Source organism: Anopheles aquasalis, chromosome X (assembly GCF_943734665.1).
Source record: "Anopheles aquasalis chromosome X, idAnoAquaMG_Q_19, whole genome shotgun sequence".
Taxonomy (NCBI): Eukaryota; Metazoa; Arthropoda; class Insecta; order Diptera; family Culicidae; genus Anopheles; species Anopheles aquasalis.
Genome location: NC_064876.1, coordinates 2,347,130 through 2,373,502, shown reverse-complemented (window position 1 = coordinate 2,373,502; position 26,373 = coordinate 2,347,130). Strand labels below are relative to the sequence as shown.

The 26,373-nt window shown below is 50.3% G+C and overlaps 1 protein-coding gene across 5 annotated transcripts; it reads right to left on the bottom strand.

The window, feature by feature from the left end:
- Positions 1-286: 286 nt before the first annotated feature.
- LOC126571633 (uncharacterized) lies at positions 287-26,368 on the bottom strand. Of its 5 annotated transcripts, none has more exons than XM_050230321.1 (7): positions 24,735-26,368; positions 15,047-15,425; positions 13,109-14,966; positions 12,599-13,028; positions 12,369-12,505; positions 10,770-10,937; positions 287-4,510 (listed from the first exon to the last, which is right to left on the bottom strand). In XM_050230321.1, the coding sequence occupies exons 2-7, from the start codon at positions 15,395-15,397 to the stop codon at positions 2,097-2,099; spliced, it is 5,358 nt and encodes a 1,785-aa protein (XP_050086278.1). In that variant the 5' UTR covers positions 15,398-15,425; positions 24,735-26,368; the 3' UTR covers positions 287-2,096. The 5 variants fall into 5 exon arrangements, with proteins under 5 accessions (XP_050086278.1, XP_050086314.1, XP_050086287.1 ...); XM_050230357.1 differs by lacking the exon at positions 24,735-26,368 and adding an exon at positions 23,907-24,018; XM_050230330.1 differs by lacking the exon at positions 24,735-26,368 and adding an exon at positions 21,444-22,049.
- Positions 26,369-26,373: the final 5 nt, after the last annotated feature.

Below are 26,373 nucleotides of genomic sequence, written 5' to 3'. Positions count from 1 at the left end.
CTGCCGGTCGAGCCACCGAGCAGACTGTCTCCTGTGAAACTGTGCCGTCCACCGCAACCACTGCTGCTGCTGCCATCCATTGGCCCGGGTCCCTGATCTGTACGAGGCAAGCAAAAATCGATTAGCTGCAAGGAAATGGCAATGCATTGGAACAGATACTCGAAAACGGTCCGTGGTTGGTTGGTGTGCTCCTGCTACTGCCGCTGCCGCTTGCGCGGATCTCATCGTGCGCCATCGACAAAAAAGCAATTGCCAGCGCGGAATCATCATTCGTTCACAGTTGGGGTTGGGGTTTTTTTTTTGTCATTTTTCTTTTCCGTTTTTTTTTGTTTATTACTTTCCTTTTCGATTTTATGGCGCCTTCCCGAGCGGGCGCTCCGCAGAAGCATTACCGTGGTTTTGGCTTCTGTTGTGTTCACTTGTTTTTTTTTTTTTCAAACGAGGCCCCCCGTCCCCCCCCCCCACTCTCACGGTCTGGTCTGTGTGATTCCTGGCCGTCGGCCTGGCCCGCTAGCTCGCTTTTCTGCTCGGAAGTGCGGTGGCGGGTTAAGTAAAATAGTTCTTCCTCTCTTTTTTTTTTTGCTTGTTTGTTGTTGTCACGCTGCTCCCCGCCCCCCCCTTGAACGCTGCGTTCCTGTTTCGCCTAGCCTATCGATTCTCCTGTTTTGTGTGTTGTTTAATTTAGTTACTCATTATTACTATCATACTTGCTTTATTTGTTTTTTTTTTGTGTTTTGTGTTTTTGTGTCTTGTTTTTATCGTGTTTCGTCGACCCCCTGCTAAATCGCTAATCGGTTCGCGGTTACTCGCCCCCCCCCCCCCCCCTGGTTCCGTATCTTTCGCGCGTATCTCCGATGAATATATAAATAATCACATTTGCTCGCGTGTGTCGCATCCTTTTCGTTTTCTCCTTCGCAAAGAACTCAAAAAAAAAAAAAACCAGTTGTCTTGCCGTAACAACAGTCATTGAACTCGTGAACCCCCCCCCCCCCCCCCCCTTAGCTGCCACCTTCGCGTTTGTTATTTATTGCGTGCCTACTCTTTCTGCCGTTCAACCGCCACCCGGCACCCGCCGCCGCCGCCGCCGGTGGGCCAGGATAGGTTAGGGGTTCAGTGCAGAATTTCTTGCTCCCTAGCTTTCGGTTGGTTAAATATTAATTATCTTCATTGCCGTTTTTTTTTCTTCTCATTTTGACATTTTTTTTGTCTCGCTTCTAACGCTTTTCGTTTTTTTTTTTACTTCATTTTTTTTTTTGGTGTCTATTTAAAGATGTAACAGCATTAACTAGCTTAACATGTACTTGTTTTTTTTTTTTAGTCTTTTCATCTTTTTCCGCGCCATCCTTCATTAATGAAACACACAAATTCACACACATTATCTGCCACACTGTGCCCGGGCTGCCAGTCAACGGATCGTCGAACGGACTTTAGTCTCATCGTTGCGCCCTCAACTATAGAAAGAACCATATCGCGCACCTACAGCGCAGCCAGCTGAGCGCGAATGTTTCGCTCGATTAGTGTCCCATTCCCTTTTTTTATGTTGCTTTTATGCGCTCACTTTTATTCTGCTCTGCTCACTATGCTTCCAGCAGCGGAGAACAAACGTCTCCGGTTCTAATTGTTCCTCGCCATCCATCAAGGCTTCAAGGGCCACTACACATTTTCTTCGCTCAACTAGTAGTAGGAGGGGGAGAAAAAAATCGATACAAAGAGGCACAGAGAGAGAGAGAGGAAGGCAGGGAGAGAGGCAGCGAGAGAGAGAGAGTTAAAGAGGGAGAGAGAGAGAGAGAGAGAGCTGTATAGAGACTGATCATCGTGTGTCTGATCGGTTTTTTTTTTTTTGTGGTAAGTAGTTGCTCAAATGAAAAAACAAAAAACAAACCCAGATAAAACTGAAATGGAATTTGCGGCGCCTCTCACGGGATTGCGCCCTAGCGTGCGTGAGCGCACAATAGCAATTGGGTGACGGTGCCCGAAAGCAACAATGTGGCCAGGACGATCAGCAGCACCATTCGCTGCCACTGCTGCTCCGGTTGCTCCGGTTGCTGCTCCGGTTGCTCCGGCTGCTCCGGTTGCTGCTGCTATGAATGCATTGATTATTTTCGCTTTTTCTTCGACTTTTTCTTCCCATTCCCGTTCCCACCGTTGCCGCCCGTTGCAGCGCTCCCGCTGTTACCGAATCCCCCGTGCCCTGTTCCACCGGGTGCTGACGTTGCACGTTGCTGTTGCTGCTGTTGCTGCTGCTGTTGCTGCTTGGATGCGGTGGAGGTTGGTGGTGGTGCTGCTGCTTCACTCCTGTCCTGCATCGGTTCTGTGCCATCCTCTTCGCCATCGTCGCAAGTTTCCTGTTGCTGCTGCTGCTGCTGCTGGTGCTGCTTGGGTTGCTGGCGTGTGCACACTGTCCTTGGCGTGGCCTGTGCGGTTGTCATGCCACTGGCATCAGTGTCCGGTTTCCCTTGGGCACCGGACAGCGAGGACGAGGAGGTTTTGTTGCTCGCGATCAGCGGTTGCAGCTCTTCGTCTTCTTCCGCGTCGGCCACGGCACGCACCACCGTCCTGGCACCCTCTTCCTCCTCCTCTTCCTCCTCCTCCTCTTCCTCCTCCTCTTCCTCTTCATCATCCTCTTCGCCGTCATCGTCCTCGTCTGGCACCACCAAACGACCGGACGGACTCGACTGGGACTCTTTCCGGTGTTTGCGGCGCCTTCTACCATTGTCGCTCGCCGGCACGGCCACGGCTGACATGGCGATCTCGTGCCCACCGTCACCCCGGTTCCCGTGCGGTTCCGGCGGCCCGAGACTCTGGTACTCCCGCTCCTCCCTGTCCGGGGACGCGTTCGCTTTCGTGCCGCCTTCCCGGAGGCTCGAACACATCGCCAGCAGAATGTTGCTGCCGTGCAGCACACTCTGCAGCTGTTCGGTCACCTGCTGCCGGTGGCACTCCGGGGGGCCCTCCTGGCACGGGCTTTCGAAGCTGATCAGCGTGCGTTCCAGCTCCTCCTCCTTCACCTCGTTTTCCTCCTGCTCCACCTTCTGCTCATCGAGCGGTGGCAGCGCTTGCACAAAGTCCATCATCTCGCACTTGCTGGCGCCAAAATCGTAAAACTCTTCCCGGCCGGCGGTGACCGGGGGGGGCGCTGCTTCCTCGTGGGCCGCTGGCTGGCCCTGGTCCTCCGCCTCCCCTTCCTCCTCCCCTTCCTCCTCCCCGAACAGTTCACTGTCGTCGATCTTGAGGGCCTCGAGCGGTGGTAAGGCAACGCCGGCGCACGCCGCAATCGCTTCCGCCACATCTTCCGCCGGTACCACCTGGAGGGTCTCGTGCTTAGCGCGTCCTTTTGCCCGCCCCTTTTCCGTGGTTCCGCGTTCCGGCCCGACTGCGGGGGCACCGGGGGGAACCGGTGGTAGCTCGACGTTCACGAACTCCTCGCTCGCGCAACACTTTCCTTTCCCGGCCCGTTTACTCGGTTCCGGTGTCCTCCAGTCACCTGGGCCGGGTTGCCCGTGCCGTACACGACCCTTGCGGACCGCCGGGACCTCGGCACCAGTGCTGGGGGGTGGTTGTTGTGGTGGCTGCTTGGTGCTGCTGCTGCTGCCGCTGCCGCCGCCACGTTGCTGCGGTAGATTCTTCTCCTCGATCACCGGCACAATCAGATCCCGGCCAATGAGCGATGCCGGCTGGCTAACGGGGCGCCTATCGTAGTCCACCGCACCGACCACGATGGCACCATCGTCGTCGTCGTCTTGGAGCCGATCGAGTGATGTGCCCCGGTAACGGGGGTGGGGCCGGTACCGATCGGCCGCCACCTCGTGCACGGCCAGGCTGGCCGCGTGCACCGTCACGACCGGGCGGAACAGTGCCTCGTCGCAGTTCTCGTGCAGATACGGTTCGTCGCTGTTCTCGTGCCGTCGAAAGTCGTCCGATTCGAGGCTGGCCGGCCCGGTGGGGTTACCAGCGATGCCAGCGGGCCCGCCCGCCACCCCCGCCGTCACCGTGGTGCTGATCGTCGTCACGGTGCCGAGCGGATTGACGACCTTGGCGATCGTTATGGCACCGGCCGGTGCTGGGTGGGGCCCGGGCACCACATTTCGACCGCCTGCTGCTGAGCTGGGGCGTGACGGACCGGTGGTTTCCTGGTGGTGGTGCTGGTGGAGGGGATGATGGCAAGGTCCCCTGCTGCCGTGTTGCGGTTGATCCGATTGCTGTTGTGGATGGCACTGCTGAGCTTGCAATTGTTGGTGCTGCTGCTGCTGCTGCTGCTGCTGATCACAAATCGAGCTGAGCGAGTGCGTTGACGAGTAGATCGAGGTGGATGAGCAGGATGATACCGAAGACAATCCGGTGGCGCTAGCGGCGACTGCAGGATTATTGCTCGCTGACATCAACTGCTGCTGCTGCTGCTGCTGCTGCTGCTGCTGATGATGATGATGGTGGTAGTGGTGATGGTGATGATGCGTCGGTTGCTGCTGGTGGTGGTGCTGGTGCTGGTGCGGTTGTCCTGCTGCAGAAGAACCTGTACAACACAATGAACCATCCTCGTCGAAGCGCGTTCGGTTGAGATGTTTTTTTTTTGTTTTTATTTTTAGTTTTTTTTTTATTGGTGTTTGGGAAGAAAAAGGGGCGGAGGTGAGGGAGAAAAGGACGGTTGCGAACGCCGTAAACGAGGTTCAGTCGTACGCAAAGGGTCGTTTTTTTTGTTGTTTTTTTTTTGTGTAGTACAGTCGAAGAGTAATGGAGGGCGCATCAAACGGAACCGTGGCCGTGGCAGAAGGTGCGAACGATCGCGCAGCCGGGATACACCGAGAAAAGAGGTGAGAGAGAGAGAGAGAGAAGAGAGAGAGAGAGGGAGAGACAAAAAGAAACAGAGAGAGAGAGAGAGAGATAATGAGAGAGAGAGAAAGAGAAAAGAAAAAGAAGCCAAAGGCATCGTGTTTTAGAACCTGCTCGGCAAATCAAAACCATTCTATTCTTTGTGGTTCGGTGGTTTTTTTGTAATTTGTTTTTTTTTAGATTTTTTTTTTTGAAATGGCAAACGTTCGTTCAACAATTCCGGTTTGCTTTGGTTTGCTGAGAATCAGAAGCTTCCATTTCCCCTGTTTTCAGATAGATCTTTTGCCGTTTGGCCGCGTTTAGCTCAAACTGTGTCACCGCATTGCCAACCGTACAAGTGCCGCATTTTTTTCATTTTTGCTATGCTACCTATGCTACAATGGGTTTTAGTGTTTTATATTTCACGACCACGCACACGACAGACGCACATACGCACACACGGAAACTAGCAGTAGCGGATTGGTGTGAAGGTGGCAGCGTATCTTGGTTTGGCGAGAGAGAGGAAAAAAAAAAAAACAAACCCAAAACTAGTTCGTGGATGACGGATAGCAAGGCGCTAACGGAACAGAGCAAACGGGTAGTACGAAAAGTAAAGGAAAAGGGCAAACAAACGGTCTGCTTATTGCCTCTAAGAACAACTTGGTGCAACTCGGTTAGTGAACGGGCAGGCTTTTGAGCTAGGAAACATAATTTTAGGCTAAGAAAGAAGATTAAAAAACTTTAAAACCCAAAAAAACAACAGAAGAAAAACCTACATCTGGCATGAGTGAGAGCAACACAAAGCGAAGAAGGAGCGTACCGAGCGCTACTGGTACAGCAAAGAGAGAAAAAAAAACTGTAGAGCGATTAGAGACACACATTTAGCTTCACACAGGAAACACAAAGCTCAGAAGCTTCTCTCTACCCTCCGGAGCAGTGGATAAGATAGGGCTTTCAAACACATGTTAGCATGCGGGCCGCAAAAAGAATGCAACAGCCAGTCAGCGGGCCATTTCCCCGACTTAATTTGAAGGTGCATGGATTTGTTAAACGGGGGTGGGGCTTCGGTATTTAATTTTGTGTTTGTGACACATGCTGTTTAACATTTCTCCCTGAATGCTGATCTTTTTAAGAATTATGTGTAAAGTTCTTGGATCAATAGAAGCAAAACTGAGAAAGATACAGAATTTTTAAAAGCCGCGTTTCATGCACGGCTCGTTTGAAGAGCGTTTCCCGAAAATCAACGTTTGTTTTTTAAAGTCGGCGCCCATCCAGTACCGTCAAAACTACTGAACCGATTGATTTGAAATTTTCAACACATAATCTGTACAGTCTCTGCCAGGCAGCCCCGTCGAGATTTCATGAAAATTGTTGATACTTTTTTTTAAAACAAATCGCCAAAAAGTGTGTTTTTAGGAAAGATCACAAAAAGCATCACTTTGCTCAACTTTAAAAATCTGCCAACAATCGACAAATAGGAATATCAACAAAAACTCTCCGGGGCTAGCTGGATAAATTTATAAGCTTTCAAACGAGTACCGATTTGCATTTTTCTGATGACCCATCACGCAGCTACGATGGGCACCCGCAAAACGTATCTTTTCGAAGATGCACCTTCATGAATTTGCCATGGATGATGTTTTTAATCAATCTTCCCCAAAATGTAACTAATTATTCTCCAAAATATGCCGATGAAGCGCACCAAAAAGAGGTAAAGGCAATTCCCAAACTGGTCGCCGGGCCAGGAAATCAAAACGGATGTAGCACCGTTGTCCAAAACCCGATGATGGAGACGCCAGGTAGCCGGTAGTTTCAGGGATTAGTACTAGAAATTGAAAAACGATAAACAACCCAGAGATCTCAAACTCCATTTTGTGGTTTCATAAAGCTCTCTAAAAGAAACGCAAACGGTAAGCTGCCCATTCGTCAGCACTCCGTGCCAGAGGGAAGGAAATGGTTCAAAAGCAAAACCTAATGACACATAAAAGAAAACCCCCCCCCAAAAACATTCGAGCGAGAACACCATTGCGAGGTAGCAAGCAAAACTTCAAACGTGGAAGGAAACGTGAAATCTAGAAAAAGAAGAAGAGAAAACAACAACCAAAACAAAAACCAACAGAAAGCTACTGCCGGTGGCACTAAACGGGGTGATTTTGTTTTGATTGTTTTTTTGTTTTTTGGTTCAAAACGCAACGAAGGGAAAACAGGCGCTTAGCACAGTAGAGCTTAGAGTGGTGGAAGAGCGAGCCATATTAGATTTTTGAGAAGTTAGCAAGAGGCTGAGCAGCAAACGGCGAACCAACCGGCAAGGGGTCCATTATCGCCCAGAAAACCATAAACATCCGCGTTGCATCACCAAGAGGGCAAGAGTGGGTCGGTGGGTGGGTGATGTGTTTGGTGGAAAAATGGGCACCGGCAGTGCGGATTAGGCTGTTTTCTTTGTTTGTTTGTTTTTTTTGTTGGTATGGAGCAAATAGTGGGGAGGACCTCCGCTAGCATTGAAGCATAACCACATTGCAAACCGTATTGATCAACAGTTGAATTAAAAACGGCACAAGAAGTGCAAATGTTTGGCTCCTGAGGCTTTAATTTGCTCTGTTTTCCTTTCTCTCTCTCTTTTCTCTCTCTCTCTCTCTCTCTCTCTCTCGCTCTTCTCTCAGTGTCTCTATTTCGTTCTAATATTTAACTCCCTTTCTGTTTCTCTGTCTCTCTCGCGCTGTTTTTCAAAATTAAATTTCCTTTTCTGCACTTTTGACCACGCAAATTTTGTTCTTCTGGCCGCGCCAGGGGGGCAGGTCCACCGCTGTTGTTCGTTTATTCCTGCGTGCGTGTTTATTGGTGATTATTGGTGAACGTAGGGTAAGCGCATGAAAGCAGCTGACAGCTAGCGCCCACGCTGCCCATAGAAACGTGACATCATTCGACTAACATTCTTCATCAGCGTCCTCTCTCTCTCTCTCTCGTTCTCGCGCTCGCTCGCAGCAAGCAAAATCAAATCGCACCTAAATAGCCCGCTACGCTCTTTTCTTTTATACGCAAAAAATGGCCCCTAAAAATCACGGTCCAAAAACCAAGGCTCTATTGATGTTCCACTAACGGAAAGGCTTGCTTGAGATGTCCTTTTTAAACCCTTCAAAGGGTTGTCGGTCCACGTAGCGAGATCATTTATCATTGCGCAGCAGCGGCAGCAGAGTAGTAGGCACATAAACAAATCTTCGAATGTTGGTGGGTGGTTGAGTGATCCACGTGTTTCGATATATGTATAGCTTAAGAGTGGGAAAAAACAGGGCATGCATGGACGGTAGAATGGGTTTTTTGTTTTAGGTGGTGAGGTGGGAGGCCATTCGCCCCAGGAAAGATCTGTTGATGTTATGGAGGCTGTCAGAGCGGCCAAAACCAAAAAAAAAAACAACAAACTCACATACACTCATACACAACAAACTAACAAAAGCAAGAAAACTAAACAAAAACAAATCTTACAAATCTAGCGCATGGAGCCGGAACAGAGAAACTGGGAGCACAGGGAGAAGAGTGTTGTTTATGTGTGTCTATGCGCGTTTTAGCGTGTGCCCGGTGTGCTACTGGTGTGTACCGGAAGTTGAGCACACGCCAACACACCGAAAACCAATGTGCTATTGGAAAATGGTGTGAGGAAAATAAAAAAAACAATAAAACAAGCACAATGAGATGAAGGACGGCATCCTGCTGCTGATGATTGTGACATGCAAACGGATAAATGGTGTAGCCCCCCGGTACCCGGAAAAAAGGACTGGGATGAAGGTGAATGAAGGAAGACCGAAAGCCGTCGCGTTATGCCGATGGTTAGCGGATGGCAAGCTGTTTCTCTCTCTACAGCTTGGGACACTTAACATTTGGCCACACTCTTCTACTCACTGTAGCGCTCCTAGGGATCGCTTTGCTACTCTGTTGACGTCTTTTTAAAGGTCATAGTCTCTTCTTTTAGTGAGGAAAAAATGGTGAAAATCGAACCATTGCTTCAAAAGTAATCGCCGATGGAACACGAAGGGCGAAACAAACGCCTGCAGACTCGCTATGAAAACTCAATTTGACTGGGGAAAACCCCACGTGAAACTCCATTTTGGCAAAAACCAGCAGACAAATTTGGCTTTAGCAATCAAAAAGGATATACGATAGTAAGGTTTTAGTTCATTTACCCAGCTAAAAATTGCCCGTAAACTACTCATTTGTGCAAGCGATCGGAAGTTGTGGTTTGAAAACAAAAGTTCTCATCGCAGGAGGGTCCATGAACGACCGTTTGTACAAAGAAGAATGTCTGGAAAAGATTATTCTACCTTTTATTAAGCCTCATAAAGGTCCCGTTAAGCTCTGGCCTGTCTTAGCAAGCTGCCACTACAGCATAGAGATCATAAATTGGTATTGGAGCATTGATTTCATACCAAGAATCCTTCAATCCACCCACAATTGCCCACAGTATCGAACAATAACTAAACAAACAATGTAAAATGTTTTAAAATCCCGCTGTAATGTAATGAATCGTGAGAAAAAATGGCCAATTAAATCTCTTCCGCTACTGTGCAGCACATTGTTTGTAGCATAAAAAACCAAAAGCCAACGAGGGCCAATAATTTAATCGTTAATTTTCTATGAATAGCCTGATAAAATACCTACAAAACGACACCGTTTTCCATGTGTTACCAGCTTTTTTCTGGCCTGAGCTGTACCGTATTACATGCGACCAAATATTAAGTGTTCCATGCATTCGAAATAAGTTCAAAATATTCCAAATCAAAACCGATTTATCGTTATCGTTAAAACGCGTTGAAAAAGCCAAATTCCATTGTTCCACCATTGCCTCCTACTTCTAAACACTTGTAAGCGACTGCTCGTTTATTTATGTGGCAAAAGAAAAACATTTAAAATCCAAATACACGTGCCAGCCTTTTTCTTCTGCTAATATCATTTTAATGGGCAAACCAAAAACGGACACAAACAATACACTTCACATGGTAATATATTTCAACGATTCCATACAGTGGCCAGCCAGCCAAATGTATCGTAAATTGAGCTATCGTAGCATCATGACAAACTTCACTTCACAGCACTCGTGACAAACATGGTCGTGCAAATTCAAGGCGCACGGGTTTCGCGTCCTACTCGGCAAGACTCGGATTTCATACGGAATGCAAACGGCCTAAGCCAAGCCACGGGCGATAATTAGCTAACCGCTTATTTAGTAACTAAAGCTCTAATTGAATCCATTGGGACACTCTGAAATTGCATACGAGAGCAGTGATCAGTGAGGCAGTTTTGGAAAGATGAAGTGACGTGAGATGAGTTAAGCAGGGCAGGAGGATAGGATGTGTCCAACGGGAATAGGGTAAGGGATGAGTAACAAATAACGGTTATCAAAGAGCGTTCATAAACGGCATGCCTTCTGTTTTTTTTCTTTTTTTTTTTTTAATATATGTTTACACTAGTGCCACAAGCAAAATCGGCGCAAACCAGACTGGCTACAACAAACAAACGAGAAAAAAAGCAACACGTTTAATAAAAACCCTAATCTAGCAGTAGTTGCGTTGCGTGTGCAAATGAGTGAGAAGCGACAATGGAGACAACACCGGAGCACGCCCTACGCGGTGCCAAAATGCCTCTGCGAGCATCGTGGCCCACTGTCTTTTCTTCCACTTCCTTCCTTCAAACCAGCAAACCAAACACGGGGAATTCAACGGAACCATCACGGTCACGTAACTGAACGTTGGGCAAGAGAAAAAAAACACGGGGAGTGGAGGGTGGATGTCTGGGGGGTAGGAAACGGGAGGAAAAAGGAGCCAAGAATGTGTTTGTGATGTGTATGAGAGAAAGAGAGAGAGAGAGAGAGAGAGAGAGAGAGAGAGAGAGAGAGAGAGAGAGAGAGTGGAGGTGGTGGGGGTGTGTGGGTGGTGTTGCGATCGTAAAAAAAAAACAGAAACGGGACACCGTACCTGTCGCATCGCGGCCGGTGGTGAGGGGCGATTCGCGCATCGCATCCGCCAGATCCTCGCGCAGCTGCGACTCGACCGGGCCGAGCGACGAAAACTCGGTGTCGAGATTTTCGTGGTGCCGGAACTCGTTCATGTTCATCAGGCGCGGGCTGTGCTCGTAGCAGCCACCTGGGAGCGAAAGAAGAAGAAGAAGCATTACATACATTGCATATTATGCATTGACGTCAATATACAGGGGGAGGCAATAAAACTGCAACAAAGTTTCATACTGCTGCCATTTCTAAACCACTCGTCCGATAGGTGGCCGATTTATTCCAGTGATAGCTCATTCTATTGTTTATAAGCGTTTCAATGCATTTTAGTGGGAAATTGTCAGAAAAAAAGTTATGCGTGATGGAATGCAAGGGTGTCCATTTTTATTTTTGTTTTTATATTTGGTAGCAAAACCACAAGTGGCCATCGTTGAGAGCCTTCCAGCATTTAACTGGGAATTAATCATTCGGATCTCGGTCCATAATTCGTCACTGCGATACTGGTAGAGTTGCCAGACACCCAGAAAGTTGACCACAAAATAGGGCAACATCGAAAAACAATTTCCGAAAAGATATGAAGCAAAGGTGGAAAAAAATCACTCCGCACGCATCACTCAAAATGATGTAGACGAATGAATTTTAGCTCGAATTACTCAACCAATACTTCAAAATGAGCTTTAGATAAAGGCCTTTTCAATTCTAAACTAGGGCATGGCATCATACTTTATCAAAAACAATATTAGACTCAATAAAGTCAAACAAGTTACTTCGCTTGGCCGCATGTGATGTAATTCCGAACGTTGGCTTTACATCGATAATAAACCTCATCGATAGTAAGCAAACAAATCAGGGGATGAGGTGTTTCGTTGCCAGGGAAGTGAGCTGATGATTTGCACCCTCCCGGCTGGCCACCAGGACGCATAAGCCGGAGTTGATAACCGGAGTTGGGTTTGCGATGCGATAACACCCGCGTTTTTTCGCACTCCTCGCACTGTTTTTGTTCGGTGGATGCGAGATAAATCAACAAATGCACGTGCCAAAGCTATTAATAGGTTCACTGTAGTCCTAGCAGTGCAAACAATTCATGTGGAAGCCCTTGAGATTGCAACAGGACTCTGTAAAGCAACAGCGAGACGTGAGATGGGCGAAAAAAGGAAACGTTCCACACTTCATTTCGATGTCTCATTGACTGTCAATATCTATGGACATAAAATGCGCATTACTTTTCCGTTTGTGGTGTTTTAAAGAGCAAGTTTAGACCTAAAAACTGACATAGTTTCGAACAGCTTGTGCAAACGCGTCTCCAAGAATGAGCCAAAAAAGCCACAAAGCATTCTGTGGGCAACGGGTGATGCTTTCTTCCTCCGGTCTCAAGGCCATAATTCATCCAAAAAGTAACCTAACGTAAAAAAACTAAAGTGATTCGAAAAGTTTATAAAATTCCCAACCGTTTTTGCTGTTACTCAAATAAAATCCAAACAAAAATGCAAAAGCAATGCCACTTTGAAATGTGTTGCAGCAGCAGTTCAGTTTTAGCAAACATTTTGCTGTATGCGGATCCCCTTACCTCCCACCAAAGGCATGTTCAATGGGTTGGAGCGTGCGGGCCGACCGGTGACTGTGGCGGTACACCCGGCCACTCCACCACCAGCACCCCCCGGGCACACCTCCACTGCGTCCGTGTCGATCGACGAGAGTGGTGAGCTGCAACGAAGCAACGAGAAGCAAGGGATGAAGAAAAACGAGAAAACGAAAGAAAACGAAAGAAAGAGAAAAGCGGGGGAGGGTGCAACGTACCCGCTCGGTGTGTGGTAGGTTTTGAACATAAACTGCGGCCCCATCCACAGGCGCCGGTGTGGGCCGGCGTGTGTGATGATCTCGACCTGCGACAGCCAACGATCGTCCTGTGGATCACCGCCGATGTGGATGCTCCCGGTGCTCCCACGGTGCGGCTGGTGATGGGGATGGTGCTGCTCGCCACCGACCCGCCGATAGTCGAGTGATTCACCACCCGCTCCGGTTCCGGTTCCGGTTCCGGCACCACTACCACCGAGCCCTTCCTCGAGCAGCCGGTCCCGTATGAGCCAGTTGTCGAGCGAGAGCGGTGGCTGCAGGTCACCGCCGCCGGCGCCCAGTCCGGGCTCGTGCCGCTGCAGGCACCACTGGGCTTTCGGTTCCACCTCCAGCTCGATCGGTGTGTCGTCGCATATCTTCTCTTTGGGCGTTCCTGGGACCCGGCACAAGAGAGGAAAAGAAAATTAGGATCGTTTTTCCGGGGGGGGTCGAAACCCGGCACCGTAATCTTACCGGCGGCATGCCGCGGTTCCAGGTCGTACTGGATGAGGGCACCGTGGGCGGCCAGGATGAACAGCGAGTCGACCGGTTTCCGCTGGATACGGTGGGCGGGTGTGTCGCGCATCGCGCAACCGGGCGGATCCAGCAACCAGGACCGTGCCTTCGCGAACGTGGCACAAACCCGCAGCGGCTTTACCGACGGATCATCCGACGAGGACGAGGATGAGTTGCGCTGCCGGTGATGATGATGATGGCCCTGGAGACCGCCGGAACCTCCACCAGCGCCGCCACCGCCACCGCCACCACCACTGCCACTGCCACTGCCACCAGCACTCCCTGCACCCGCTCCGGCACCAAGGTTGGCCGGTTGGCGCAGCTGCGCCAACGGTTGCACCGTCGTCGGGTGCGGGAACGGTGGGGTGCGGGGGTTCGCGTAAGCTGCCGCCGACGGTGCGTGGTACGCGAACAGACCACTTTCCCCACCGATCCCCCCGGCGGCCCCGCTACCACTGCCACCAGCGCCAGCACCCCCACCCACACCACCACCCCCTGTGGCGGCGGCAGCGGCGGCGGCGGCACCAGCGGCACCACCACCAAGGCTGGGGCTACTCGAGCGCATCGCATCGATCGACAACCCGGCGGACCGGTGGAAGCGCGACAACCGGTTCACGACGTGCGGTGACCCGTGCGTCCGGACACCGGCCGGTCCCCCGTACGGCGTGACGGGGAACACGTGCGTCGTGCCGCGCAACGTCGACACCGCCACCCAGCGCGAATCGAGCGAAAAGGCCACATCCTGCACCTTGGCCGTCGTGTCGCCCCGGTGCAGCACGTACAGGTGGTGCACTGCGGCCAGCGACGCACCGCTCGGGTGCGGGTGCAACCGGAACACGTGGAAATCGTGACCGCGCCGGTCCGCGGTCAACAGGAGCATACCGGGCGCATCGAACGCCAGCGCAACCAGCGCTTCCGAGTGGGCGACAAAGTGGGCCACGATCGGATCGGTCCCATTGGACGCGATCGGTGTCCCGGTCGTTGGGCTAATGTCCCGGATCGGATACTTGATATCGAGCACGGTGACAACGCCCGGCTGCTGGGTGCCATCGGTGGCGATCGGGCCAGGCCCGGCAGTGGAACCGGGCCCATCACCGGCCGACCCCATGCCACCATGGGGCCCGTGCCCCATCGCCCCCCCTAGGCCGGTGCTTCCCGTACCGACACCGCCACCGGTCAGGCCCGCGGCCACCTGTTCACCGAGCTCCCGGAGCCCCTTGCCGAGGCTCTTGGCCGCGTTCAGTACGGTCGCCGTGTAGCTGGTAACCCCGTCCCCCTCACAGCCCCCGCTCGAGCGCTTCGACGGGATGAGACGCCGCTCGGCGTACGCTATCCAGCGCGGCCCGAGCGCAACCGGGTTCGGGTTGAGGCCCGGGCTCGGATGGCACGTCGTCACCGTCAGCCGATCGTCGAGGGTCCGGGCATCGAACACGGCGATCCGCTCGGCGAACGTCACCACGATCGAGGCCCGGTTCGCCAGGATGTCGACGATCGGGCTCTTGAACTTGATGCTCCGCACCGTTTCGCCGTCCTTCAGCGAGATAAAGTTGACCGCCGTGTACGCGGGGCACGGGGTGGCATTGTTGCCCGTGGGGCCAGGGCCAGGGCCGGGCCCGGTGCCACCACTCCCCCCGCCCCCACTGGTTCCACTATCGCACAGTGCAATCAGGGGCCGCTTGTGTGTGTACGGATCGGGCAGCGAGCAGTCAAACACTGGCGAGGGGGTGGGGGTGGGCAGGACGCGCAAACACTTGACCGAACCGTGGCGCCAGGACAGCACCTCGATCGCTTCCCCGTTCGCCGGTACGATCCAAACCTGCAAAAGAGAAGGGAACGCGCGCGCGAGTGTGAGTGACTGGTTACTTTGGTGTGCGTGCGTGCACGCGATGCGTCTACCTGGACACCGGTGACGTAACCGAGGATCAGGAGAAGCGGTGGCGCAATACCACCCTCCAGCTCCCAGTCATCGCCGAGCGATGGGTCGCTGATGTCGGCCGTACTCTCGAACCGCACCCAAAGGATGTGATCCTTGGCGTCACCGAGGGGCGTTTGGCACTGCAGTGTCACATCGCTGATGAACCCGGCGACACTGTCGAGGATGGAGCGATCGCTGACCGCCTGCGGTGGTACGATCGCCGGAATGCAGCGTACCACACCACCACCACCACCCATCATCATCGTCGTTCCACCGCTGCTGGGATGCAATCGCATGCGCTGCTGGTGCTGCTGGTGTGACTCCGCTGACATTCCTCCGCCCGTACGCCTCCTGCAAGTCCTGGCAACAAAAAAAAAACAAACGGAACCATTACTCCAACCCTGTCGATCTGGTCGCGAGCGTCGCGGTATTTTCTGGCACCCATCGAGTCGAGCCCACCCGCCCCCCCCCCCCCCTCTTCGTGCAGAAAAAAAACGAAGGTCAATTTGCTTCAGGTTATTAGTTTGTGTGTTTTCTTTTTTTTTTTTCCCCCCCCGTTTGGCAATCCAACACCGAGGCACCAACCGTGATTGTGTGAGTTGGTGTGATTACGATGATGATGTTGCCAGAAATAAGTTCCAATCGAAGTGGGGGTTCCCATCACTGTTCCGCTTGTTCCGCTGCCCGGCACTGCACCAACAGCAGATCAGGGAGTGCATCATTTGCGAGACAGTGCACGAACAATTAGCACCTCGGTGCTTCATGGGCTTCGGTATTTAATTTTTGTGTTTGTGACACATTTTTTAACACATTTTTCCCCCTGAATGCTGATCCGTTCAAGAGTGTTGTGTAAAAGTTTTGGATCAATCGAAGCAAAACTGACAAAGTTACAGAGTTTCTTTTTTTTTAATCCGCGTTTCATACGAGGCGCTCGGAATCGCACCCACGATTCCACGCCTGCAAAAAAAAAACGGAGTCGATTGCGAGCCCCCCGAGTCGTCTGCGACCCAGATCGATTCCGGGAATTTCTAGGGGGGGAACGTGCAGCGCAGCAGTAGTGACCGTTCTTCTGCTTTGGTACGCTATTCGCAGCGTAGTCGTTGATTGTTTTGTTTTAGCTTACGACTTTGTTTACGTTTTCGCGGCGGTCTACCTGCGCTGCTGGGCTCCCGTCTAGTAGAGCCATGGTCACATAATGAGGGAATTCCCCAAACAATTAAACGTCGATCGAGACCATTACAGTACAGCGAGACGCCATCGACCGCTCAGCCATCGGCGCTGACGCCTCTCGATTCCGGGAATTGAGTCTTGGAGGGGGGCAAGTACGGCGCAGCACTGTCTCTGCTTTCTTGTCTGCTTTGGTATAGCCATTCGCCATTTGCGCTTTTGTTTTACATTAAAGAGGAGTTAGCGCCTTTTCCTGTTTTGGCAATGGTATTTATTGACCGTGAGAATTATGACTCTCGTTGTTTTACAGAACCACAAGGTCACAATGAATGAATTCCTCAGTTAAACATTGATCTTGAGATTGAAAACCAACGGTTTCAAAGTCGGTTCCGATCCAGTACCGTAAGAACTACTGTACCGATTGATTTGAGATTTTTGCCACATAATCTGTACACTCTTTGGCAGGTAGCCCCGTTGAGATTTCATGAAAATTGTTTATACTTTTTTGTAAATAAATTGCCAAACATCGTGGTTTAAGCCAAAATCGCAAAAAAGGATCACTTTTCCAACTTGAGAAATCTGCCGAAAAGCGAAAAATAGAAATATTAACAAAACCATGACGAGACTACCTAGATAAACTTATAACCTTTCAAACGAGTATCAATTTCTATTGTTTCAAATGACCCGCCGTGTCGCTACGATGGGCACCGTAAAAAGTACCTTTTCGAAGACACGAATGCCTAAATTGGATGGCATGAAATAATTTTTCAATAAATGTTGCTCAAAACAATACCAAATATTCTTCTAAAGTTGTAGTTTAATATGCCATTTACTTAAAATATTTAAGTTGAATGGTTACGTCACAAAAATTCGTCAAAAGCGGGCCTTTTCTTGGCCCGAAAATACCGAAGCCCCCCCGTTAAACGCCATTTCAACCTCAAACACACTGATGAATCGAATTGAGTCGGTCGCGGTCTTCACGACCGCGTGCACGGTAGAAACGCATCTACTCCTCATAGACTGTGCCACTGGATAGCCAATCATCACCACAAGGCAAGAAGGCAACTTGTACCGACCACCCAAACACACTGTCACACTAGGCGCCATAACTTTGCATCCAGTGGACGAATTGTCGTGAAATTCGGACTGAACGTCCCTAAAAGATGCAGCTTTCAAACAAAAATACTTCCATTAAGATAGCGTCACCAGAAATTTCCCTATGCCTAAAAGTCCCGATTTACTTTGCGACCGGTCACGTAGAATGTGCCAGAACGTTGTCGATCCCGGTGGAAGGGGTGGTCAAATCACTCACTAGTGCATGCCAGACACAAAGACTCCACAATACAGGCACACGCGCACACTAACGGACGGACGGTTGCAGAACGAGCAAGATGCAGCAGCAGCAGCAGTGCACGGTGCTGCGATTAAAATCGCTAGCACACCCAGCGCGCTCTCGGAGGTGGTGTGAGGTGGTTCGGCCTTCTCAACGCCTCTTCCCTTTCCACCTCCTCCTTTCCACCACCCCATTTCCTGTGCCCATGGCAGAACGAATAGACGGGCACTTTGCCTTTGGTCAGCTGTTTTCCAATGGTTGCTTGTTTTTGTTTCTTTGTTTTTGTTTATTTTCGCTACACTCGTTGCGTTCCACTGTGTTCGTGTGTGTGTGTGGGTGTGTTGGAATGTGTGAGTAAAGCTACCACCACCATGATGGACGCACACACAGCCATGTCATCTGTGGGGAGCAGCTGATGAAGGGGTAGAGTTTTTTCTTTTCTTTTCTTTTTTGCTTTACATCTACAACAACCGACGAGCCGTACGTTGAAACGGGTAATTGGTTGCTCTCCGGACACTAAGGGCAAACGAGAAGACGACGATCGACGACATGTTCGTTCGATGCCATCGGTGACCAACATGACGAAATCTTAAATGCGCTACGCTCGCTGGTGCAAAAAAAGGTGGAAGGAGAGAGAGAGAGAGAGAGAGAGAGAGAGAGAGAGAGAGAGAGACTCGCGTCGTCAGCTGATGATCCAACACTTGTTGCTCTTCTCCCTTCAACCCCCACCGAGTGGCCAAACAATGAAAAGAACGAAAAAATTCAAGTTGTTCAACCCCCCACATTTCCACAAATGGTCCGCCATTGGTTAACACTAAGCCCCCCAAAAAGCCACACAGACAGGGAGACAATCGTTGTGATCGTTGTGGTAGTAGCAGTAGTAGTCGAACAGTCCCAAACAAAGGGCACAACAATTGAGCAAAAAACAAGAGCCATGGAGACGCACGATCCCTAATCAACTGCAGCGTCGCGCCAGGAACCGAATCTGGGAACACACTGTTGCCAAGGCGAGGCGAATGATAAGCCACGAGGGAGGGAGGGGTGGGTGGGTTGCTTTATGCTGCGTACGAAACAAAGAACGGCCTCTCCCCCCCCCCCCCCTCAACTGCAGCTGTTCCGCTACGCTTGTGTAAATGTGTTGGTGCGTTCTTGAGGGGTGGTCACCGAGCTAGCGAGTGATTCATTCCATCAATCCAAATCCAAAAAAACAAAAAACAACACTAATCGGAAATCGTCATAAATTTTCCCCCTTTTTTTTTGTAACAAATATACGGGGGCAGATCTGCACGATCTGTAGAATGTAAAAATGGGGAAAAAAAACAAAGAACACAGCCGCACTGCAGTTCTAACCCTGTGTTGCGCGAATGACCCTGTGCTCACGCACACGCCAACAGCCAAGCCACTGGTTGCGCCACTGATGGGGCTATTTGTGCAGCAAAAAAATAAAATAAATAAAATAAAACTAGAATAGCCCACCCTCGCCACCCCATCCCGTTTCAGAACGCAGGCAATAGGGGTGCACCAACGCACCAATTTCTCAAGTAAATGTGCGTACTCTCTCTCTCTCTCTCTTGTGCTCTCTTTGTGTCCTTCGCTTGGCAGTAGTCGCCACACGATGAAAACAACACGACAAGAGACGTATTTTTCCATTACCAGCGTGCAGCGCGCTAATCGCTCCTCGCTAACCTAGTGGCCTGCGATGCAGAATGGCCTGAGACAGAGCAGAGAGAGAGAGAGAGAGAGAGAGAGAGAGAGAGAGAGAGAGAGAGAGAGAGAGAGAGAATAAGAACAAGTGGGGCATTCTGATGCGGAGCAAAAACAAAGCAAAACGCACCAACCGGATCGAACTCGAAGAAACGGGTGGTGTGCACCATACCAGCATGCACGCAATGTTGCTGCTGCGTGCGTGCGTGCGTACGTGCGTACGTAATGGACCTTGTGTGATGCTACACGCGGACGCGGACACCTCACTGCTACAAATACGTACGCACGGACGCACGCATGCAAAGCGCGTCAACATTAACAACAGCAACATTACGAGTACGTGCACACAATCTCTCTTTCTTTCTTTCTCTCTCTCTCTCTCTCTCTCTCTCTCTCTCTCTCACACACACACACACTTTCTCAAGGCTCTGTATGAGGTAATGTTGGATCGGATTGGAGTGGAATCGTTCAAACAGCACAAAGAGAAGCGTGCGTTGGTTCGCGGTTCGCGATACGGGAGCATCAACACCCAACCAAGGCATGGCCCCCCATCCCCCCCCCTGCCCCTCCCCCGTGTTTGGCGTATTTCTCGAGGAGGATTCGCTGCTGCGATTGCGCGATATTATTGCTGGCTGTCAAAATATTATTGCACCACATTGGTTGTTGGGAATTTTGGGTTTTTTGGCAGCGATGGAAGCGGGTCCGTTTGTGTACGACAACACCAACTGTGACTACTACTAACACTTCTACTACTACATTTTAAGTCGAGACGGAAAAAAGAGAGAGAGGGAGGGGAAACCGCAGCTACACCAAGCAGGGATCCACGACAAACGAACACACAGAGAGGAAGATTCTCGGATTCTCCGTTTTGTCGCGACAAATTTTCCCAGGGGAAAAGTGGAATGTTTTGGAGAGCAAAGGTCCTTGGCTAGCGAGTGTAAAGTGCCAAGAAAGTAGCAACTTTTTGCATCACTCCGCTGCGCTCTGCGCAACAAAGGACTCCCGTTACAACCCTTTCTTTCGTCTTCCACAGACACACAGATGCAGGGGCGGTGCGAGTGTTGGTGGCTGCAGCCAAAGAAGCATGGCCACCGAGGAACCCCTTTCCTCCCCTTTGCGGGGCACCCCCCATGTTTCAGTTGCATCCGCCGCAGCAGCAGTAGCAGCAACCATCAACATTTTCCTTCAGTCTCTCTCTCTCTCTCTCTCATCGAGTAAATAGTAAATTCCCTCCACCGAGCACTGGACCACGATGCTCACCTGATGATCAAAACAAAGAAAAGAAACTACGAAGTAACCCAAAAAAAAAAAAAACAACAACTACGTCATTGAGCCACACACGCGCGCATAACAGTGCGTGGCTGTGTCTGTGGCTGTGTAGCAGTGGCTGGTGTGGCCACCAACCAGCGCAGCGCAGCCACGAACGGATGCTGAGCGAAGAAGAAAAAGACGAAAGAAAACGCGATAAGCGAAATCGCGAGAAAATGCGTCGCCAAGCTGCGCGCTGCCCATATATCGTGTTGGTGTTTTGTTTGTTTGCGCGCGCGATATGCGTGTACACGCACCAACCGTTCCGCTGCCCCTGCTGCCAGCGAAGACAAACAACCCAGCCGAAACGAAAAAAGAAAAGAAAACACGAGCAACACAACAGTTTTTGCGACGAAAGCAAAACAGCAGCAGCAGCAGCAGCAGCAGCAGAGTTATTGGAAATGTGATGGTGCCCGAAAAACAAGGGCGAGAGAGAGAGAGAGAGAGGTCAAAGAGGGGGCACAAACATCGCTGCTGCTCGAGTTGCTTTCCTTGTTTTGTTTGTTATTGTCAATTAAAGCACGGAGTTCCCGTGGGCGCCATCGCGTTGGTGCGCCGTCATTGGCGAATATTGCGCTGCGGCGCCACTTTGCTTTTATTTTCAATTCCCTTTACCGCCTACTTCGCAGCCCGGCAGGTAGCGATTGAATGTTTTTAATTCGATGGCGTTAAATCGAAAACACATGCTGGAGGGCAGCGTTCACAGCAAATAGAGCGTGCCTGCCTGTGTGTTTTGTGTGCAACAGTGACACACTTTGCAAGCGCCTTCAACAACCCCTTCCCCCCTCCCGTAAACGCGCGCACAGCAATGTAGAGCGCATCTTCGGGCCACGGGCCATCGCATTGGCCAGCGCACAAACACTTACAGCACAGTTAATTGTGAGACGATGCTCGACGACAACGATGGTGGTGCTGCTGCTGCTACTGCTGCTACTGCTGGCCGAATGCACGACGAGCGAAACGTCCTTCATCAGGAGTGCGCTCCGTGTGGGCTGCAGCGCGGCCTTTCGAGAAGATATTAATATTGACTGACGACGACGACGACGATGGGGCAAATGGTGGGGGAGTAAATCGCGTTATCCTGCCCTGTCGTACACACGCATACACGCGAACCGTCCTTGTCGGTCACTTTGGGAGTTTTTTTTTTGCACTCCTTCCCTACAGGGACGAGGGACACACAATCGTTGCACTGGCACAGGATTTCGATTTTGTTTTCTTCTTCACAACGCGCGCGCCAAAAACAAAACCAAAAAAAACCGAAAAACAAACCGCGAAAACACACGTCCGTGCGGTCCGTTAAACAAGAGGAAGCTTTCACAAAACAAACCAAACAAAAAAACAAAAAAAAAGGAACAACACAAAAAATCAAGCACAACGCAGCGCGATCACGAGCTGGGTTTGGTTTGGTTTGGTTGGTTTGGCTGGGTGCACCCGTCGCGCGTTGCTAGCTGCTCGGTGCACTCATCTGTTCTGCCTGTGCGCTCGTCGTCGTCGCCTCGCGCGGTTCGGTTTTGTGTTGGGGGGGGGGGACGTGGGGCACAAAACAAAAACATAAGCCTATCGTGCTGGTGTGAGTGCGGATCCGTTAAAGGGGTATGAAAACGTAGGGAATGGGGGGGAAGGAGGCTGTAAGTTTGGGGTGGTACAGTAGTACGCATAAGTAACAGCCCACCGCGAGGGGGGGTTCACCACATTTTCGTCTGTAAATTCGACATTTTTCGGTCACAGACAGAAGACTCTTTACTCTTCAGGAAACTATTTCATGAACTGTGTTTATCATTGTTTGAACCAAGTACTTCAACAAATGTCTTGCAGAGAAATTATTATCAATAAGAGGGCAATTAATGACATCTTAATTAATCACCAATCATGTTCTAGATCAGTAGCTTACAGTTTCCAAACTCGGGCGTCCTCGGCAGACAAATTGGATTGGAAAAATCAAAACCACTTTCCGTCACACACCGGAAACCGTCATTTACAGGTCACAATGAGGCATGGTGATGGAATGGAGCAGTTTTCCGTTTAATTAGAATGTTAAATTAGTGAAAATAACAGCACTGTGGCTTGCGAAATTTATGTCGGCACCCGAAAGGATTCTTTAAGGAAAATTGGAAACGTCTCGCTAAAACCATAAGTTCTTATTTGTATCCTCGTCGTATTAAACGTCTAGGATCACCTTCTCAAAGTTCAGATTGAGAATTTATGGGAACTTTTTTTTAATAAAATTCCCATCATGAACGATGTTTCTATTAAAAACTATTATTTTACTAGCCAATACGATGAGAGTAATCCCCAACAACATCTGAAATCATGTGAAAGACATGTTAAAATGGAGTGTACATGAAAATCCGGGGTAAGAGTGACCCATATGAATTGTTAAACATAATTCCTTGCAGGTGGGTTTTTACTTTTGTTATTAATCACATGATCTTTCACTGAAAGAATTTTTAACCAAAAACTATCAAACCTATCAAGCTCAAAGCTAGTGATTTGGAAAGAGGAAAGTTAGGGCTTTAAGCGGAAAAATGCACAATGCTTCTGTGACCGAAAAATGTCGATTTTACAGCAGAAAATGTGGTGGACCCCCATAGCGGTGTGCTTTTACTTATGCCGACCACTGTATGTGCGCACAATCGAGCGTCTGCTGAGTGTGTGCGTAGCAGCAGCAGCAGCAGCAGCAGCTAGCAACGATGACGTTTTGCGGCGAAGGCGGAGGGGGAGAGGGGCAGTTTTATGGTTCTATAGGACGATGTGGATGCTAATTGCCATCACCGCCTGTGTGTGCAGCGACGGTAGAACGCAGCAACTAGAACAACCGAGCTCGCTCGCGTGTCTGACAGAGAGACGGGGGTCCGAGATATGCCACATAGCGGCTACCACTGCCCTTTCACACCCTGTTGGTGCTGCTGCTGCTGCACAGGAGAATGTCTCCTGATGGCCTGGCGGTGTGAGCGAATAGAGCGATGTGTTTGTTGTTTTTTTTTCTACAACTTTTCGCTCCATTCCGCGCCTCCCATACGCATAAACGGAAACTGCGCGCCCCAATGGCTCCCGCGTCAAATCCGAAAGGACACCGAGGACACAATGCCTAATGATGCAAAGCGTGGTGCAAAGTGGTGAGCGTGTGTCTGCATCGCGGGCGTACCAATATCAGTGCGCTCGCAGTTCCTCGTCCTTTTTGGGGGAGTATTTTTTTGTTTGTTTTTTTGTTTTTTGTTTTTGGGGAGCGAAGGTTCAGTGAACCACGGTGCAGGCCGTGGCGAGGACGAGGAAGAGGAAGAGCGACTGGCTGCAGCACTGGCGAGACAGCAGCTCGTGCAATCACTCACCACCGATGCTGCTGCTGCTTGGTGGAGTGTTGGTGGCAGCAGGTGCACGCGCACACGGCAACCGACCCGAACGGGCGGAACCGTTGTCTGTCTGGCTGACTTTGCCCTGTCACTATCGGCCACATTCGACGCCATCATCATCATCATCATCATCAGCATGGGTTGGTAAAAAAAAAAAAAACAAGAAACGAATATTCTCCCAAAACCTGTGGCGGAGTGTCGAGAGAAGGGGTCCCAATGGGGCGGGGGAAAGGCTTACAGGGTGCCAGAAAAAAAAAAAACAGTTTATCCACCCCTTGCAAGCACTTTACATTTTAACTGATTTTTCGGGGAAACCATTAGCCCAAAAATGTGTATCACATATCAATTGTGCTTCGGTTTTTTTTTATTCTTCTATCACTCTATTATTTGTGGTGCCATCCAATAGGCCTCAAAAGATGTTTTATTAGTGATAAACAAATTAAAATACATTTTTCAAATTGAGTGGAAAAATGGTTATTTGAGTCTTGGAGTAAAAAACGTACAATAAAATACATGAGGGTGGATAAACTTTGTTTGTGCGTGCTTTTCGTACCTTGCTCCACTGTTTCTGTTTTGTAATATCTTTGTTTCTAAGGGGTATTTAAAAAAAAATGTAAAAAGCACAGTAAAGAAGAATAAAAACCGAAACACAATTGTTATGTGATAAAACATTTCTGGACTGAGGATTTCCATACAAAAAAAAAATCAGTTTAAATTGTAAATTGCCTTGCCAACGGGTGGGATAAACTTTTCTCTCTGCCCAACTGCAACGTTAAATGACGGAAACGGGCGATCCCATCCACTTACCTTTCTCTCTTTAGCTCTCTGTTTTGTTTTTTTTTTTTGTTTGTTTGCTGTTTCTCGCCCTGCTGGGCCCTTCGCTTCGCTGCCCTTTGTCCCTCGCTCACTCTGTTTCGCGACAGATGGATGGATGATTTTACATAATCTGCCCAGAGACTACTGTTGCCTGCTGGTGGTGGTGGTGGTGTTGGTAGTGGCTGCTGCTGCTGCTGCTGCTGCTGGGGACGATGAAGACGATGGCAGTAGTTGCGTCCGCCCAAACCACCATCATCTAGTGTTGCACCGTTGGGGGCGCACAGCACACAAAAAGACACACAGGCGCGATAACTCGGAAACAGTCCTTCCAAACACGTGGCTGTGTGTGTGGGGGTGCGCCGTGCGTTTTCACTCCATGGCTGATCACGCTGATCAGGGATCGGCTGGCTGGTCAGGTCAGGTCAGGTCAGGTCCAGACAGACATCCTGGAGGGCGGCTTGAGGCGTTAGACGGGATTTGATTGATTGGTGGGGCGATCGTTCGTCTTTTGATTGAGGTTTGTTTGAGTTTGCTGGTTGCTCGGTTCGCCCACCCGCCCACACACACACAGACACAGACACACAAACACGCACACAATCTGCTAATCGTCCTGTGGCCCTGCCTGGGAACCCTTTTTTGGGGGGGATCCTTATTCACGGAACGTTTTTTGTGGAACGTCGCAACACTTCGTTCGTCTTTGCGAGTCAGCAAGCGCACCCTGCTGTTGACCTATCGATTGCTGCTGTTGGTGCTGTTGTTTCACCCGATCAGCCGCGATTCCCCTGTAGCGCTGCCTCACTGCCTCACTGGCAGGACGTGATGTGTGCTGCCGTTGCTGTCGTCGTCGTCGTCGTCGTCGTCGTCGTCTATCCTACCTAAAACGTAAACACCCACACTAATGCATCGTTGTTTGCGCTTTACACGATTAAAAAGCAAAGCTACGACGTGACGACTGGTTGCTGCACTTTTCTTTTTTGTTGTTGTTGTTTTGCACCGAATGCACTGAAGAAAATGCACTACACTACGCACGCACGCACGCACGCACGCACGCACACACGGAGAGAGCCCAACCAGGCAGGGCACCAAGGCTGGCTCGCGCCCAAGGTCCCAAGGAAGGCCCGCTAAACAGCCCGCCACTCACTTCCAGGCGTCCCGTGTCCCGGTGCGCTCCGCCGTTTGCTGGAACAAAGGGCGTAGTAAAATGGTCGTCATTGAAAACGTACACAACACTGGGCGACGAACGACGCACTCGATGCTTTATTATGTTTGCTCTAATCCACCAGCGACTGACGTTTTCCCCGCTTCCACACTCGTGCACTGTGACGTTGACGTTTCGAGTTCGAGTTGATTCGCCTTTCGTTTTTTCCCCCTCACTCTCTACCCCTTCTTTCTGTCCACTCTTCTATTTATCAGCACAAATCAAAGAGAACGCCGACCGCCTTTCTCGCACGCCTGCTCAAGCGATTTGATCGCCTATTCTTCGTCACAAAACCATTATGACGCGCACAATATATACGATCCGACACGTCGCAAGGATTGGTTGGCGCTGTGCGAATCGGTTCTGTTGTGTCGCAGCGTCGCCACAGCCAGGACATCAACGTGTACAGTGCTGTGTGCAACATTAGGTAGA

Coding starts and splice junctions, on each gene's coding strand:
- LOC126571633 (XM_050230321.1), bottom strand. CDS start 15,397: ATGTCAGCGGAGTCACACCAGCAGCACCAGCAGCGCATGCGATTGCAT. Junction 14,967..15,046: donor GTTACGTCACCGGTGTCCAG/GTAGACGCATCG, acceptor TCTCTTTTGCAG/GTTTGGATCGTACCGGCGAA. Junction 12,506..12,598: donor ACCTACCACACACCGAGCGG/GTACGTTGCACC, acceptor GCTTCGTTGCAG/CTCACCACTCTCGTCGATCG.